General features: G+C 46.5%; 1 protein-coding gene across 2 annotated transcripts in view; it reads left to right on the top strand.

Annotated features, from left to right (window-relative positions):
* The window catches only part of SCRN1 (secernin 1), a 65,391-nt gene that overhangs the window by 23,832 nt on the left and 24,379 nt on the right, over nt 1-17,180 (top strand). Inside the window, exons 2-4 of one of the 2 annotated variants that reach the window (XM_043589176.1) lie at nt 36-175; nt 638-797; nt 15,045-15,226. In XM_043589176.1, coding sequence (XP_043445111.1) covers nt 165-175; nt 638-797; nt 15,045-15,226 — 353 coding nt within the window. In that variant the 5' untranslated portion in view covers nt 36-164. The remainder of the gene's footprint in view (nt 1-35; nt 176-637; nt 798-15,044; nt 15,227-17,180) is intronic. The other variant, XM_043589178.1, reaches the window with a different exon arrangement.

Genomic DNA, 17,180 nt, shown 5'->3' with positions numbered 1-17,180 from the left:
CTAAGTGACCAATGGTCATGGATGAGTTTTTCCAGGAAGAAAAGAGCATTAAATGAGGAAGGAAGAATCAAGCAGTGAGGACGCTCAGTGGCCAGGTAGAAGCGCACAAGCCAGCCCAGAAACACTGGAGAGGTTGGAGGAAAACCAAGAGATCCTGGAGTGTTATGTCATGGAGGTAGAGTAAAAATATACAAAATAGGGGGAGTATCTTTCACTTTGTCTCTAGACCCATTTCCCCATCACCACCCCCAAATCCGTTACATCCCGAGAAGCCACACATCTCGAGCTCCAAGACAGTTGGGGAGGACACTGTTACGAGTACATTTAATGATTTTTCTATTACTGGGACAGATTGCCATGTGTGTTTTCTGCCGGGAACAATAGGCTCCTTTCCGTTCTCTTACATCATTGCCCTTCGGCTGCCACTGCAGATTGTAGCAAAACCGAGCTAGTTTAATCCCACGGAGCACTAACCGCTATCTGGTCTCCGCAGTTCTGCTCCAGGCGCCCTACCTTCCTGTGCCAGCTGGGATCTCTTAATGAACTAGCCGCACACAGTTCGACACTAAAACTGCTTTCACTGGTGAAACTGTCGAATGTTCCACCTTAGGGCTGTTTCCATTCTCTCCCTTTGCAGGATGGCTGTCGCTCCTCCAAGTTACTGTTTTGTGGCCTTCCCACCACGTGCTAAGGACGGTCTGGTGGTATTTGGGAAAAACTCAGCTCGGCCCAGGGATGAAGTACAGGAGGTTGTGTATTTCTCGGCTGCTGATCATGAACCCGACAGCAAGGTTGAGGTAAGTCCTGTGCTACAGTCTCTCGTTACCACTCACTCTTGCCTCTGGCTTTGCCCAGCACACTTTCCTTAAGCCTGCTCACCGGTCAGGACTGTCCTGTTAGTTCTGTTGATTCCTGTTCCCACGTGGCTTTGTTCATAGCCTTAGAAACCGGATCGCGTGGAGAATACCACGTTCATTGCTGTGACCCTTGTTAAGTAAAATATTTACATGGCTCCCAAGTCGAATGTACAAAATAAGGTATATTCGTAGAAGTCTAGTATCTATCTTTGTCTCATTTACTCTACTCCCTTTTTCTCCTATAGATGTTCCACGTTTTGAAAAATATTTTCGTTTGCGCATCTAAAACACTACATATGGGGGCACCTTGGTGGCTCAGTCAAGTCCCACTCTTTGATTTCTGCTCAGGTCATGATCTCGTGGTTTGTGGGGTGGAGCCCCATGTCGGGCTTTGCGTTGACTGCACGGAGCCTGCTTGGGATTCTCTCCTTCTCCTTCCTCTCTCCCCCTCCCTCACTTGTGCATGCTCTCTCTCTTGAAATAAGTCAATAAATTTTTAAAAATTTAAAAGAAATTATCTGTGTACACAGTTGTGCACACGTGCTTGCATGTGCGTGCGCGCACGCACACACACACACACACACACAGACACACAATTATCCCAGTTCCTCTCCTTTCTTGAATGGGTAGCATGCCCTGTACACTTTTCCCCACTTTGCTTTTTTTTTAACTTAAATCATATCTTGGAGATCACTCCATACGGTAACTAGGGGTAGTATTCATTACTCACTTAGAGCTGTGGAGCGTTGGAGTCTATGGATGTATCCTAGTTTAATCAGTCCCATGTTGCTGGACACTTGGGTTGCTTTCCAGCCTTTTGTTATTGCAAATATTTTCTTGTTTTTTGAAGTGAATAATAGCCCGGTGTATCTGTCACAGTATCTGGTCTTGGTTTGTGTATGTGTATCGTTGTTAAAAAATGATCTATCCATTCCTGCCTTGAGTGCTGAAAAATCAGTTTTTGTCAGTCCTTCTTTGGGATATGTGCCTAGAAATGGGACTGTTGGATCACATAGTAGATAAGTCTGTAATTGCTTGGTTATTATCACATTGCCTTCCCTAGGTGGAGTACTTGCATTCCTACTAGGAGGGTGACAGTGCACTTCTCCATATGCTCAGAGTGCATCGTCAAGCTTTCGTGACGGCTATTTTAGTCCTGCTGTTTCACTACATTCTTTCACTGGTTGTCTCAGCTTTTATCGTGCATTCTCTTGGGTGTTCCAGGTTGATTGTTATCAGCACCTGCGAATAGAGTCTGAGTGTTCTTACATCTCTGCTTTCTTGTCTGATGGATTGGCTGAGCTTGGATCCGACGTTAATATTTAGTGGAGATAGTGGGTATCTTTGTCTTTGTTTGTGACCTGAGTGAGGCAGCCTTCAGCGTCTCTCCAGTCACTAAGGGGCTGGCTTTAGGACAGAGATTTATACAGTTTTATTTTAAGTATTTTAGAAAGTATACATCAGTTTCTGTTTTTAGTGGTTAAGAAGAACCCCCCAGGAGCAGGTGTTGAACTTTGTTAAAGGTTTTTTGTTTTTTTCCAGTAACATGGATTTTTTTCTTTCAACTTATATGACAAATGGAACCATCTTGTGTTCACGGAATAAACTTCTTGGTTATGGTATGTTTATTTGCGTGTGTGTGTGTGTTTTAATGGTAGGGGTTTTTTTTAATTTTTTTTTTTTTTTGAGAGAGAGAGAGAGAGAGAATCTTAAACAGGCTCCATGCTGAGCATGGAGCCCAATGCAGGTCTGTATCTCACAACTCGAGAGATCATGACTTGAGCCGAAATCACGAGTCAGAGGCTTAACCGACTGAGCCACCCAGGTCCCCCAAGGGTGAAGAATTTAGAGAAAAAACTCTGGGCGAGTAAATTAACAAGCTGTTTCCACTGACACAACTTCTGCTCTTTGGTGTTCTGGGTCTTGGAAAATAAACTGATTTTTCTGCTAACTGTGCTGGGTTTTAAATGGGCATCCGTCAAGGCGTATTTTATTTTCTTACCCGAATCTTTGTCTGTTTCAGTCCTTTAAAAACAGCTAAGCAGCACCGGAGAGCAACAGAACTTTACAAGGAGCTGCTTATGTTGGGTGAATGGAAGAGGGGCGAGGAAGCGGCCAGGCAGCATGGGGCATGACTTGGCATGGGTTGTGTGCCGTGGGGGAGGTGCAGACCGTGTCCCCAGGACATTCACCAGAACCACTCGCCTCTCCTCTCGCGCCACTAACTGGGTCCAAGCATCTAAGCTTCAGTAGGACGTTTCTTTTATATAGGCGGAGAAAAACACTGGGTTCTCTGGCGACCGTGCTAGGTTTTTCGATTCCTGAATGTTTGACTGTCCGTGTCGTTTGGATTTGAATGTTTCTCTCTTCCCGGAACAGAGTGGACTCTGCGTGGATGAAGTTTGCAGGTTTGAGTTGTGACAGGTTTGACTTATTAGTGACCTTCCCTGCCTGTCTTCCCTAAATGTTTCTTTTTTTCCGAAGAGTCATACAGACTGAAACAATGCTTGGATTTTTCACGTGGGCAGATTTAATTTCCCAGAGATAGCTGCACCAAATCCCATCCTACGTGCACTTCTTACGGTGTCATGAACACTCCTCCGTGGAGAGGTGAGGCTGATGCCCCACTCCCCTGCCCTGAGTCTGGGTGAGGGCTTGTGTTTGCTCTGACCTGCGTGGCATGCTGGAAGAGAGTCTTTGTGACCTCCAGGGCTGGGTCACGAAAGGATTTGGCGCCTACACGTGTCTCTGTCTCTTGGGATCTGGCCCTGAGAATCCAGGCACCAGACTGGAAGGAACCCAAAACCAGCCCACATACAGAGAGCGCAGGGAGGGGCCCACATGGAGAGGAACCGGAGTCCTTCAGCCAGCGACCAGCGTCAGCTGCCAGATGTGCGAGTGAATGGCCCTTCAGACGGGTCCAGCCTCAGACAGTGTGGAGTGGAGAGTGTCGTCTCTGTCGTGCCCTGTGCGATCTCCTGACCCATCGAGTTCATGAGCATAATAAATGCTTGTTTTACACCACTGCATTTGGGGATCACTTGTCAGTAGCCATAGTAACCACAGCATCCCACAAAAGCCACTTATAAATATGTCTGAAATAGAGGTTTTAGAAAAATTTGTTTTCTTTTGGGAGGGATAGGCTAAATAACGCAATATTTTCCTTTCACGGGCACCTTCAAGTTTAGAAAATAGGCTAGATTTCTTTCCCTTGTTGACTCAGAGTATATTGCCACTCGCATGTGCTGGAGGTTACGTGATGTGGTTCGACACACATCAGAATCAGTTTCGAAGGCAGCCTGACCTCTTTTCTGTGCTGCCCACCTGTGTCTGGAGCTGCCTCTGTGCGTTTCCACATCCGTATCCTGTGAGTAATAAAATAACGTCACGGTCAAAAACCAAGCTCATCTTCCCCATCTGCTCTGTTCTTCTTCCTCTGTCAGCACCACCATTGTCTGCCCCGTAGTTTAATGTAGAAACCAGGGAAACGTTGACCCTCATTTTCCCACACGCCTCTGGATGCATGGGGACGGCTGTCGCCAAGTCCTGTGGCTTCCTCTGCTGTGTCCCCATCCCCCCCCCCCCCCCCCCCACGGCCCCTAGCTCATTCGGACCCACCGCCACCTCCCTGCTGCCGTAATCTGCTTCTTCATCCCTGGCTCTCTTTTTCCTAGATTCTTCAGCCTGCAGGGTCACCAGAATTTTCTTTTCAGAGCAAAACCCTGTCCCTGCCTTGTTTCAAAAACGGTTGTGTTTACAGGATGAGAGTCCAGGCTGATTTGTATGCATTTCAGAGCTCTCCCTGACTGGCACCCGGCTCACTTTCCCTTTGTGTTCTTTTCTTTTAAATTGGTAGACTTAATTTTTTTTTTTTTTTTTTTACTGCAGTTGCAGAAAAATGAACAGAAAGGACAGAGAGTTCCCATATAGCCCTTCACCCTTTCACCTCCCAGTTTTCCTTATTATTAACATGTTGCATCCGTGTGGTCCAGTGTTATAATCCATGAGCCAAGACTGATACATTATTACTAACCAACGTCTATCATTTGCCTCAGGGTTGGCTTTTCGTGTTGTGTATTTCCATGGGTTTCGACAGATGTAGACAATGACGTGTATCCACCATTATAGCCGGCATAAGGTATAGAAAATATTGTCTACAGAATACTTTCTCAGCCCCAAACATCCTCTGTGCTCCCCCGATTCATTCCTCTCTTCCTGACCCCTGGCAACCACTGATGTATTCACTGTCTCCACAGTCTTTGCCCTTCCTGGAATGTCATATATTTGGAATCCTACAGTCTGTAGCCTTGCAGATTCTTTCGCTTAGTCGTACGCATTGAAGGTTCATCCATACCGTTTCCAGGCTTGATAGTGCAAGTTTAGTTCTGAAAAGTATCCCCCTGTCTGGATGCACAACAGCTTAGCCTTCCGCTCATCTGGTGAAGGACATTTTGGCTGCTTCCAAGACTGGGCAAGTATGAACAAAGGTGCTATAAACATTTATGTGCACGTTGTGCTTTGTTTTGCCTTTTAGCCCTGCTCCCCTCCTATGTGCGGGTTTTTATACGGACATAAGGCTTTTAACTCCTTTGGGATACTTTTAACAAGTAAAGATGCTTTTTTAATGTAATTTTACATTTTGAATAGGTAATGTATCCGTGTGGTATTAAAAAGGTTTACTCTCGGGGCGCCTGGGTGGCGCAGTCGGTTAAGCGTCCGACTTCAGCCAGGTCATGATCTCGTGGTCCATGAGTTCGAGCCCCGCGTCGGGCTCTGGGCTGATGGCTCAGAGCCTGGAGCCTGTTTCCGATTCTGTGTCTCCCTCTCTCTCTGCCCCTCCCCCGTTCATGCTCTGTCTCTCTCTGTCCCAAAAATAAATAAATATTGAAAAAAAAATTAAAAAAAAAAAAGGTTTACTCTCGGGCGCCTGGGTGGCTCAGTCGGTTAAGTGTCCGACTTCGGCTCAGGTCACGATCTCATAGTTTGTGGGTTCGAGCCCCGCATGGGGCTCTGTGCTACCAGCTCAGAGCCTGGAGCCTGCTTCGGATTCTATGTCTCCTTCTCTGTCTGACCCCTCCCCTGCTCATTCCCTCTCTCTCTCTCTCTCTCAAAAATAAATAATAAAAAAAAGATTAAAAAAAATAAAAAAAATTAAAAAAAAAGGTTTACTCTCCCGTATTGCTACTCAGTCTGATTCCCATCCTGCATCACCCTTTTTAGTAATTACTTGCACATCCTTCCACTGTTTCATGCAAATGCAAACAAGTGTGAATACTTAGCCTTATTTTCTTACTTTTTGCCACAAAAGTAGCACATTATATATACTATTCTGAAACTTGATTTAAAACAATTTTTTTTAATGTTTATTCATTTTTGAGAGAGAGAGAGTGTGAGTGGGGGCAGAGCAGAGAGAGAGGCAGACACAGAATCCGAAGCAGGCTCCGGGCTCCGAGCTGTCGGCACAGAGCCTGACTCGGAGCTTGAACTCACAAACTGTGAGATCATGGCCTGAGCCGAGGTCGGATGCTTAACCGACTGAGCCACCCAGGCGCCCCTGAAACTTGATTTTTAAATATAAAATTTCAAATGCCCAAAAAAGGTCTACATTTTTTAAATTTAGTAAATCTTTTCTAAAGATTCTTCTACATTTGTACACAGAGATCATCTTATTATTATTTGTTAAGGATGCATAGTGTCCATTGTGGAGATATTCCGTAATTTTTCAATCAGTCCTCTATTGGTGGACACTGGGCCTGTTTTCTAGTCCAGAAGTCAGTCATGAAGAACCTTGTATGTAAGTCATCCTGTACATGTGCGGGTATAGTCTCTAGATACACCTGGCAGATGTAGGATCGCTGGGTCGTGGGGTAAAGTTTTTGTACTAATTGCCCTCCAGAAGGGTTGTACAATTTCCTGCTTGCTTTTCTGCCCTCCTTCTTAGTCTTCCTCTCCCAGCTTGCACCATAGGCTCCAGCTACATTGAGCTGCTCGTCATTTCTGGAACAAGTAACACATTTGCATTTCTTTGTGCTTTTGTTAAGAATGCCCTTCCTGTCCTCTCCTCTCCTTGGTAGATGCATCCTTCAGGGCCCACATACCAATATCCTCACCTCCCTCTGGCCCGCCCTCCTTCTGTGAACATGTACTTTGTGCCTGTTCTGCCATTATAAATCAATGGAAATTTACAATTGCCTGAAACCGGTGGGATGAGTCTGGCCTCAGATACAAGGGTCTTGGCTTCCAGTCTTGTCTTCCCCATTTCCTGCATCTTGGGTCTTTGAGTCTCTTTGAGACTCAGTTTACTCATTTGCCAGATGGAGATCATAACACCCACTGTGTCTGCCTTACAGACTTTTTGGTGAAACACATGGGAGTTGATATTTGAAAGTACTTTATAAACTCTAAGGAGAACATTGTAAAAAGAGATTTTTTTTTTTTTTTTTTTAAAGAATTGACTAGTGCTGAGAGCTTCTGTGACTCCAGGTCTCAGTTCCCAGACTATCTTTAGCATTTGGTTCTGAATCTGCTTTTCAATTTTACTCTTGCCTTCTCTCCGCCCCCCCCTTTTTTTTTTTCAACGTTTATTTATTTTGGGGACAGAGAGAGACAGAGCATGAGCGGGGGAGGGGCAGAGAGAGAGGGAGACACAGAATCGGAAACAGGCTCCAGGCTCTGAGCCGTCAGCCCAGAGCCCGACGCGGGGCTCAAACTCACGGACCGCGAGATCGTGACCTGGCTGAAGTCGGACGCTTAACCGACTGCGCCACCCAGGCGCCCCTCCGCCCCCTTTTTAAAGTAAGCTCTACGCCCAACATGGAGCCCAACATGGGGCTTGGAATGAAGACCCTGAGATCGAGACCTAAGCTGAGATCAAGAGTCAATCGCCTAACCAACTGAGCCACCGAGGTGCCTCTACTCTTACCCCTTTAATTCCTTCTGTTACTTTCCCAAGTACAGAATGGCGGGCTCTTTTCCATAGGTGGGGTTATGAGTCCAACAACTATCATGTAACTTTCATAAAAGCTCTCATTGGCATACAGAAATTATTTTTCTAAACTGTGAAGAGTGAGAACTTCCTGTAAACTCCCATCTATTTCTTAGCCATTTCATTTCTTCCCTAGAAACCTCATACTTGAGTTTTGAGGTTCCAGGAATTCATTTTCTGAGAATAACTGTGCACTAAAAGTCATCCTGATTACTCATCCACTGACCCGCCTACCCTTCCAGCTGGCCCGTCCTTCCAGGCGGTCCTCCCGTCCAAGTTGTCCACTCACGCACCCGTCCTCCTTCCTTCTGTCTGTCCATCAGTCTACTCAGCCACCATCTACTCTCCGTCACATTCTCTTTGCTTGAGACAAAGGATAAATGAATAAAGAATAGGATCCTTTAACAGAGTTCCTCCATTTCTAAAATTACACTGCATGTTTTTGTTTAGCTCCACAGTTGAAAGATTGGAGCATTTTTAAAATGTTCTTTAGTTTCTCTCTTTCTCTCTCTCTCTTTTTTGTTTTAACAATGTCCGTTTGTTTGCAGAGTAGCATGGATCCGTGTATATCCATTTGTGCTCTCTGAGGATGCTATACCACTACGCATCACAGAGCACATCTCGACTTTTCCTCAAGCCCTGCTCCTTTCCGTAGATAGGAGTGTTGAGGAAGCAGATGAGTAATTTCCTGGATCATGATGTTCTCTGTGTGTATGGGATGTGTGTGTGTGTGTGTGTGTGTGTGTGTGCGCGCGCGTGCCTGTAGGTGGGTATGTATGCCTATTTTCATATGGTTGGATTTTCTATTTAGGAAAAAATGGATCCAACATTAGAATACTGCTCCAAAAACCAATGCATTTCTTTGTTTAAAAAATGTTTATTTTATTTTTCAGAGAGAGAGAGAGAGAGAGAGCGCCAGCGTAAGTGGGGGAGGGGCAGAGCGAGATGTGGACAGAGGCTCTGAAGCAGTCTCTGTGCTGACAGCAGAGAGCCTGATGCAGGGCTCTAGTTCACGAACCGCAGGATCACGACCTGAGCCTAAGTTGGACGCTTAAGTGACTGAGCCACCTAGGTGCCCCATACAAAAGCCAGTGAATTTCAATTGAAGTTGACCTGATTTATATTTGGTGCCCAGAGTATAATTCTGTCACCATTTGTGGAGACAGAATTCTTGATAGCCAAGTCAGATTTGACACATCATGCTTTTTAAAAGAGTCTCTTATTATTATTATAGTAACCCTCTTCTCCATTTTCCCCCTTCCTTTAAAGTTTAAAGTCTTCATTGTTTCTTTCTCTCTTTTTTTTAAGTTAGGTTTAATTTATTTATATTTTCCTCTATATAAAGTTCTGTTTGGGTTCAGGACCCCCAGTGAGATTATACAACTTCCACAGTTTGGGGCAGGCTTTTGGTAGATCACTTCCTTTTTTCCTTGCCCAATGAAAATACTTTCAAGAAGAATAGAAAATTACCCATTAATGATAGCTGGTAACATTGTTAGTAACATTGTCCAGATGGCAGCTATATTTGTGGTTCGTGGGATGTGTGTGTGTTTTGCGGGGGAGAGTGTCTGAATTTCATTTCCGAAGATTCCCTCTTACGGTGGGAAAGCACGAGTTATTCTGGAATCAAAGAGAGCTGAACAAAGCTCCATGTGGCCACCGGGGGGGACTGGGTGCCGGTCTTCCTATCCGCTCTTTGTCCCCAGAGCAGGAACCTCCAGCCTTGTGTAGAGCAGGCGCGCGTCCCCCCTCACCTCAGGGGAGCGTGGCTTAGCAGGGAACTTCCTTCACCAGTCCCCTGTCCCAAGCCTGTTTCCGACCCCAGGCCTTTGCATTTGCCCATTCTCAAAGATCTTACGTCCTCAAGGGAGTATAAGGCCCTGCTTCTAAAATGTGGCTGACACTCTTTGTTTGGTCATTATTTAGAGTCATATGAACCTTAAGGGCACATTTTCAAAAACCGGCCAAGTCGCCGGCAAGACACTGGGCTAAAGAAGATAAAAACAAACCCCAAGAACCTCAGTGATCATGAGCAGTGCTGCTTTAGAGTTGCAAATTGTCTAAACCTAAAAATATTCCTCCAAAGCGTCCCATTTTCCCTGCTTTCCCCCCCCCCCCCCTCCACCCTGGGAAGTCTGGCTGAGTCATCAGCTCATTTCAGAGTGCTTTTTCACTGGTGGTGCCAGGGCTGTGTTCACCATCTGAGTACAGTAGGAAAGCACAATGGTTGCATTTCATTAATTGAAACGTCTATTGTGTGAGTGTCTCTGTTCCCCTTTCACTGGGTGATATCCAGGAAGGGTGTGCACCGGAACGTGCAAGGGGTAGGCACCAGCGTGAAGCTGATTTTGCTTTTTCGTTTTTGACCCAATCACAGAAAATAATAAAGGGCTTGCCCTGCAGGGGAATTGTCTTTTGTCGCCGTCCCCAGGGCTTTGTCAGGCAAGGCTCATCTTTTCTATCCTCCAACCTGGCACGTGTCCCCTGGAGCCACCTGAAAGGGAGACAGGCTCAGTGCAGGCAGTACCTTTAAAACCTCAGTGATCAGCAGCAGACAGTGCCGACGTTTACAAGCCTGCCTCACCGTGCTCCCCGCTCCAGGCAGCCTTATACTGTTATGTGGCCTTGGCACCCAGAAGTCACACAGCTGACAGATTTGTTTTATGCGAGGCTGGTTGGGAGTGGCCGTGGGCAGCAAGACAATTTGCTCATCTCTGTCTCTCTCTCTGCAAACCTCTTAAGCGGCTTAATCACCGAAGCTGAGGCCAGAACCATCCCTGTAAAGATTGAGCTTTTGCGTGGTGAACGTGTTCTTTCCCCTTTTTGTGTTGGGTAGGAATTCTGGCTAGGAATTTTGACTTGAGGAGCGAAACTGCTTTTGTCACGCTGAAAGAACATGTCTTTTGTCACGCTGAAAGAGCATTTAGGATTTTTTTTTTTTTTTTTTTTTTTGGTGAGACCTTCCCTGCTTCCTGAGACCCCACTCCCACTTACCGTCTGCCTCCTCAATAGTGATGTGGCCGTTGTGAAGATGAGTGAATTTTATTAAAAAAAAAAAAAAAGAAAAACGGTGACGGGGGCACCTGGGTGGCTCAGTCGGTTAAGCGTCTGAGTCTTGGTTTTGGCTCAGGCCATGAACTTGCGGTTTGTGAGTTCAAGCCCTGCGTCAGGCTCTGTGCTGACAGTGCAGAGCCTGCTTGAAATTCTCTCTCTCCCTCTCTTTCTACCCCTCCCTGCTCGCTCTCTCTCTCTCTCTCTCTCTCTCAAAATAAATAAACTTAAAAATAAAAAAGAAATGACTGCCTGCAGAGTTCATGTTCTAGATGGCTGACTTTACACAGTTTAGCTAATTACATCTTGTGTTAACGTTCCCTATTTACGAGGTTTGCTCCCAGACAAGGATTTTAGATAAGCAATGGTGACCATCCTCTTTGATCTGGGTGTGATTCGTCAGATTTCAAACACAATGGAGTGTGTGTGAATTGTAGCCACAGAAGGGTCCTTGTTAGGCCCAGGCTGCTGCAGTCCGTGACAGAGATGCCCTAAGAGTGTGTGTGTTACAGGCTCCGAAGGGCTTGGTGCACCGCGCCCCCCCCCCCCCATCTCCACAACCCCTTTGCTCTGTAGCATATGAGGGGGATCTGTCTGGTGCATTGGCTTTCCGCCTGGTGTTTAGGAGGGGCTGATTTGGCCCATCTGGCTACTTGGGCCTCTCTTTTCTTCCTCCTCCTTCCGAGTTTGGCTAAAAAGTGTCAAGTTGGCTGCAAATATTTTGAACTCCCACGAAGACCATATGGTCTTTTGGATTCAGTTCTCAACATTTTTATCAGTCAATACTTACTGAGCTTTTGCAGTGCTGTTACTCAATGCCTTCGCAATAGCTTCTGTGAGTGGCACAGAGCGGGGAATGTTCCTGGCCCCGTCTCTGTCTCTCTCTTCCCTGGCTCTTACCTCTCTGTCAGGAGCACCTCGATGTCTGGCCCGTTTTTTCAAGATCAACTCAGATGTCACTCATTTGATAAATCCTCTGGCCACTTAGATAATTTCCCTCTTGAACCTGTATTATGTCCCTCTGTTCTTTGTTATTCACTTCTTCCTTCCTTCCTTCCTTCCTTCCTTCCTTCCTTCCTTCCTTCCCTCCCTTGAAAAAAGATCTGTTGATGCCTAGTGTGTACCAGATTTGGGATATATCACTGAACTAAACCACAAATATATCTCCTTGCCCGTATGGAGCTTACCTTGTGGCTGGGGGAGATAACATACATAAAGAGTATATGCAGTACATAAGCCAATTATTCGGTATTTGGAAGGGGATAAATGGAATGGAATGTGGAAGAAAAAAGCAGGAATGGATTGCTCAGATGTACAAGGTTGAGGAGGGGGAAAGATGGATTACACATTAACTTGACAGGCCTCGGTGATACCTGCTGAGGTTGGCCTGGTGGTCATGGTAATTTGCATGTGTGCTTTCTCCTTGTTTCCCAACTGAAAGAACAGGGATTAGGCATCCTTCCTGATTTATTTTTTTTTTCAACGTTTATTTATTTTGGGGACAGAGAGAGACAGAGCATGAACGGGCAAGGGGCAGAGAGAGAGGGAGACACAGAATCGGAAACAGGCTCCAGGCTCTGAGCCATCAGCCCAGAGCCCGACACAGGGCTCGAACTCACGGACCGCGAGATCGTGACCTGGCTGAAGTCGGACGCTTAACCGACTGCGCCACCCAGGCGCCCCAGGCATCCTTCCTGATTTATCTGCAAACAGTGCTTAGCACAAAATGCCTTCTGTGTAGTTGGTGCTCTGTAAATAATTGGCGAAATGGAAACGAATGTGTAAAAACGAATTTGAGAACAGGTAAATGAACCCATTCTTCTTTTTGCTTCCTCCCTGCCCGTAAAAATAACTTTATGATACATCTGCGCGTAAGAATCTTAAATTCCTGGGGCGCCTGGGTGGCTCAGTCGGTTAAGCAACTGACTTCGGCTCAGGTCATGATCTCGCGGTCCATGGGTTCGAGCCCTGCGTCGGGTTCTGTGCTGACAGCACGGAGCCTGGAGCCTGCTTCGGATTCTGCATCTTCCTCTCTCTGCTCCTCCCCTGCTCGTTCTCTGTCTCTCAAAAATAAACGTTAAAAAAAAATTTTTTTTTTTTAAAGAATCTTAAATTCCTTCCATATTTACTCATTCTTTTCAAGACAGAATTTATCACTGGAACTGACTCAGTGTACACAGAGGGGTTTGGAAAACGTTGGTCGATGCCTGAACTGCTTTTTACATGAAGAATACAATTTTAAGATATAAACTGCTATCACATTTGGAAGAGCACAGAGGACCGTAGTTTGTTCATGGCTCTGGCTAGGTTTTTGCTGTAAAAGAAGCGTTTTTCAAAGTAAACAATGTTCAGGAACTAGGGGAAACATTTCAAGAGTGCATTTCATCATCAATTTGCCGTGAAAAAACTCAAGAGCCTCTTGACAGCCTCTGGATTTAATTAGCTTTCAGTCTTACCAGGATTTATCCAGTGAAATAACATCATCCCAGTGCAGAGCAGCACCTTCCATGGATTATGAAGATACATGTGTCGCCTGACCAATGAGTGTGCATGCTGCCCGCGTTTTAGCTCTTACCCGAGGCTTAGACGTTATGGAAAATCAATGCAGAATAACGTCCCGGGCTGTGTTCAGTCGATACAACTGGGTCGCGAGTCAGAAAAAGATCTGAGGCCACAGTTGAGCCGATGCTTTCAGTGCCCAATTTAAAATGTAAATGGTTGCTGCAGGTGACGAATTTCTCCCTTGAGAGCCAAGTAGCGCTGTGCAGCTTAGAGCCCTGGATTCCGTGCCAGAGTCAGCAGGCCCCTTATGGGCCACCCAGGTTAACGTTTTTCTCATTTCTCCAAGGGAGCTGTCTGTGCCGTGGGCCCATCGTGGGGAGGGAAAGGGTAGAACGAGCAGGCCGGGCTTTGAGTTAGCTGGTCCCACCACCCAACTTCCATTTGCCTCAACGCACTGTGACCGCTTTTACTGTCTTCATGCTTCTACGTAAGAGTTCGTGCGAAGGCAGGGTTCTAAGGCTAAAAATATTTCGAAAACCAAAATCGCTTGTTCTCGATTAGCTCACTCATTTTCCAGGTAAAGACACAGCAGCCTGGAGAAGGTAAGACATATAACACCACGTAGTGTGGGTCTTGCTGTCCTGATCATAGTTAGAAACATGCCCTTCTGGGACTCTCTTCCCCTGTGTCCGCTGCATAGGCTTAGTGTGAGAATCAGATGGGACAGACAGGGAGGCACAGTGTATAAGAGAGCATTTACTGCATTAGTTAAATGTAAAGTTTTATCATCACGTTCCCTTTTCTACCATGAGAGCAAACGTGAAGGTTATGAAACTAGGTTCCAGGGAGCCCTAGGGATCATTGCCAGGAGCATAGGGACCACCCCCCCTCGTCCCAGCCCCCATCTTCGTCAGGCAACACATTTTCCTTTAATCTGCTTTCTATGTTAGGCCTCCGAGTAAAGTTTCTTCTATAGTAAGGTTCAGTAACTTTAAAGCAGTTTGAAAGCCACTGATCTGGAAGGAATTTTGCAGATGAGAATAAATGGTTATGTTTGTGTGAAATGCTTGTGCCCTGAAGCACCTGTGCCTGCTGAAATGACCAGACAGCGTATTCAGGGCACAGATGGGCTGCATACCTGGTTCAAGAAGCTGATTGCTGGGGCGCCTGGGTGGCTCGGTCAGTTAAGCGTCCGACTTCAGCTCAGGTCATGATCTCACGGTTTGTGAGTTTGAGCCCCGCGTCGGGCTCTGTGCTGACAGCTCAGAGCCTGGAGCCTGTTTCAGATTCTGTGTCTCCCTCTCTCTCTGCTCCTCCCCTGTTCATGCTCTGTCTCTCTCTGTCTCAAAAATAAATAAACGTTAAAAAGAAAAAAAAAAAAAGAAGCTGATTGCTATAAATGCGAGAGCACTGTGGATAAACTGGGCTTGAACCGGAGACTGAAACCTGATTGGCACAACTGCACCTCACTCTAGAGACCTCTGAGCTTGCGTTGAGACCTGGGGTATCTTTTAAGTCTTGTGTTCCCAAGGCCTTTCATTTTCTGGCTCTGTTTGCAACTGATGTAGTGGTTCTGCTTAAGTACCAAGATGGAAACTGAGTGGTTCCTGACAGGTGATGGTCCTTTCTTTCCTGTCTTTGTTTTCTAGTGCACGTACATTTCAATCGACCAAGTTCCCAGGACCCATGCTATTGTGCTAAGCAGACCTGCCTGGCTTTGGGGGGCAGAAATGGGAGCCAATGAGCATGGAGTGTGCATAGCCAATGAAGCCATCAATGCCAGAGAACCAGCAGCTGAGACCGAAGCCTTATTGGGGATGGATCTGGTCAGGTACCACACAGTCATTCTTTGAAACAACCACTCAGAACAGGTGGGGGAATGGGAACGGGATTTGTTTCCCTCCGAACCTCATATTTTTATAACACGGTCCTCCCAAAGGAGACCTGTGTTTTTTGATAAGTTTGAGGTGATAGAAAAAAAAAAAAAGGTAGATTACAGTGGAATATTATTGAGCAATGAAAAATAACCAAGTGCTTACACATGCTTCAACATGGTGGGTTTTGAAAACATCGTGCTAGGGGCGCCTGGGTGGCTCAGTCGGTGGAGCGACCGACTTCGGCTCAGGTCATGATCTCACGGTTTGTGAGTTCGAGCCCCGCGTCGGGCTCTGTGCTGACAGCTCAGAGCCTGGAGCCTGTTTCCGATTCTGTGTCTCCCTCTCTCTGCCCCTCCCCCACTCATGCTCTGTCTCTCTCTGTCTCAGAAATAAATAAATATTAAAAAAAAGAAAGAAAGAAAGAAAACGTCGTGCTAAGTAACAAAGCCAGACACCGGAGGTCGCATGTTGTATGATTGCATTTACATGAAATGTCCAGAACGGGCAAATCCATAGTAGCAGAAAATAGATTAGTGATTGCCTGTGGCGGGGGTGGGAAAATGGGGAGTGATTCCTTATGGATATGGGGCTTCTTTTGGGGGTGTTGAAAATGTCCCAATTAGGTTGTGGTGGTAGATGTGTGAATGTACTAAAAATCACTGAACGGTGTATTTTAAGCGGGTGGTTCATGGTTTGAAATGTAGCTAAAATACACGAAAGAGGGAAGGCTGCATATAAAATACATAACATATCAAGGAAGAAAGAAGAGATATATGCCCCTCCTGTCCTTCTTCATCTCACTTGTCCTCTTCCCTTTTCCTTCTCTACCGGCCACTACATAACAGGAGGCAGCAGGCGCGTCGTGGGCTCAGTGGGATGGGGGCCTCTCCTTGGTCACCACCGTGCCGTGAGCACTGGGACTTGTGTGCCTGGCCTGCGGTGGCTGATCAATGACCGAGTTTGGAGTGAACCACCAAAGGCGAGGGTGGGTGGGACCGAAACGACACTCCGAACTGGCTTTCTTTTTTTCGGAGACCGTGAAATGCAACAGACTCATGGCCTCGTTGAAAGAATATTGGGCTGGGAGCCAGGGGCCTTGGTTTTCCGTGTGAGTACACCCAAGTTACAGCACCCCTCGGGGCCACAGTCTCCGCATTTATTCGAGGGAAGGCCTTAGATCGGATGACCTCTAAAGAACCTCCCAGAACCAACATCTTACACCAAGCAATCGCGGTTTTGACGCTTTGTAGGACTTGCAGGGAGAAAGTGTGCATTTACACAGAGACCTCTGTGGTCCGTAGCTTCCGCCAACCGATGGATAGGTCTATTGACCTTCCAGGAATGGGCACACTGGGCCTGACATACCTGCATGAGAGTCATGGGCTGCAAGTAGGGATCCTTACAAGTAGTTTTCATAAAACAAGAATTTGAACTTGGGTGCATCTGACTCCAAGATCCAGAAAAACGTGGACCGAGCTCATATGTTCAAAGGATCTGAACGGCACTGAAGGTAGATGTCAGAGTGAGACTCTAACCTTGGCCCAGCTAATTCCATCCCTTTTCCTGCCCCGGTCATGCCCATAGTGAGGTGACGCAGCCAAAGGGGCTGTTCTCATTTGGAGTCGTGTGAATTTGCCCCATCTATGGGGCCAGAGCACTGTGAAAGGCTTTGGAACGGGTCTCTTGATATCGGGTAACTTGTGGCCCTAGACTACTGTGGCCCGGGTGCACCTGTCCCCTCAGTCTTCCTGCTGTTTGCATCCCGATACAGTGGAGCAGGCTGTCCTGTCCTTGGCCCATGGCACAGAGGCTAAGTGGGAGTGGCCAGGTGTATCGTTTTCCTTGGTCCTGGCACAGAGGGTAGGAGGGTCTGATCAGAGTGGTGTCTGTGGATGAGTGCTGAGGTCC

The sequence above is a fragment of the Prionailurus bengalensis genome, chromosome A2, assembly GCF_016509475.1.
Source record: "Prionailurus bengalensis isolate Pbe53 chromosome A2, Fcat_Pben_1.1_paternal_pri, whole genome shotgun sequence".
Classification (NCBI taxonomy): Eukaryota; Metazoa; Chordata; class Mammalia; order Carnivora; family Felidae; genus Prionailurus; species Prionailurus bengalensis.
Note: the sequence above shows the minus strand (reverse complement) of the source record. Positions and strands in the feature narration are given on the sequence as shown.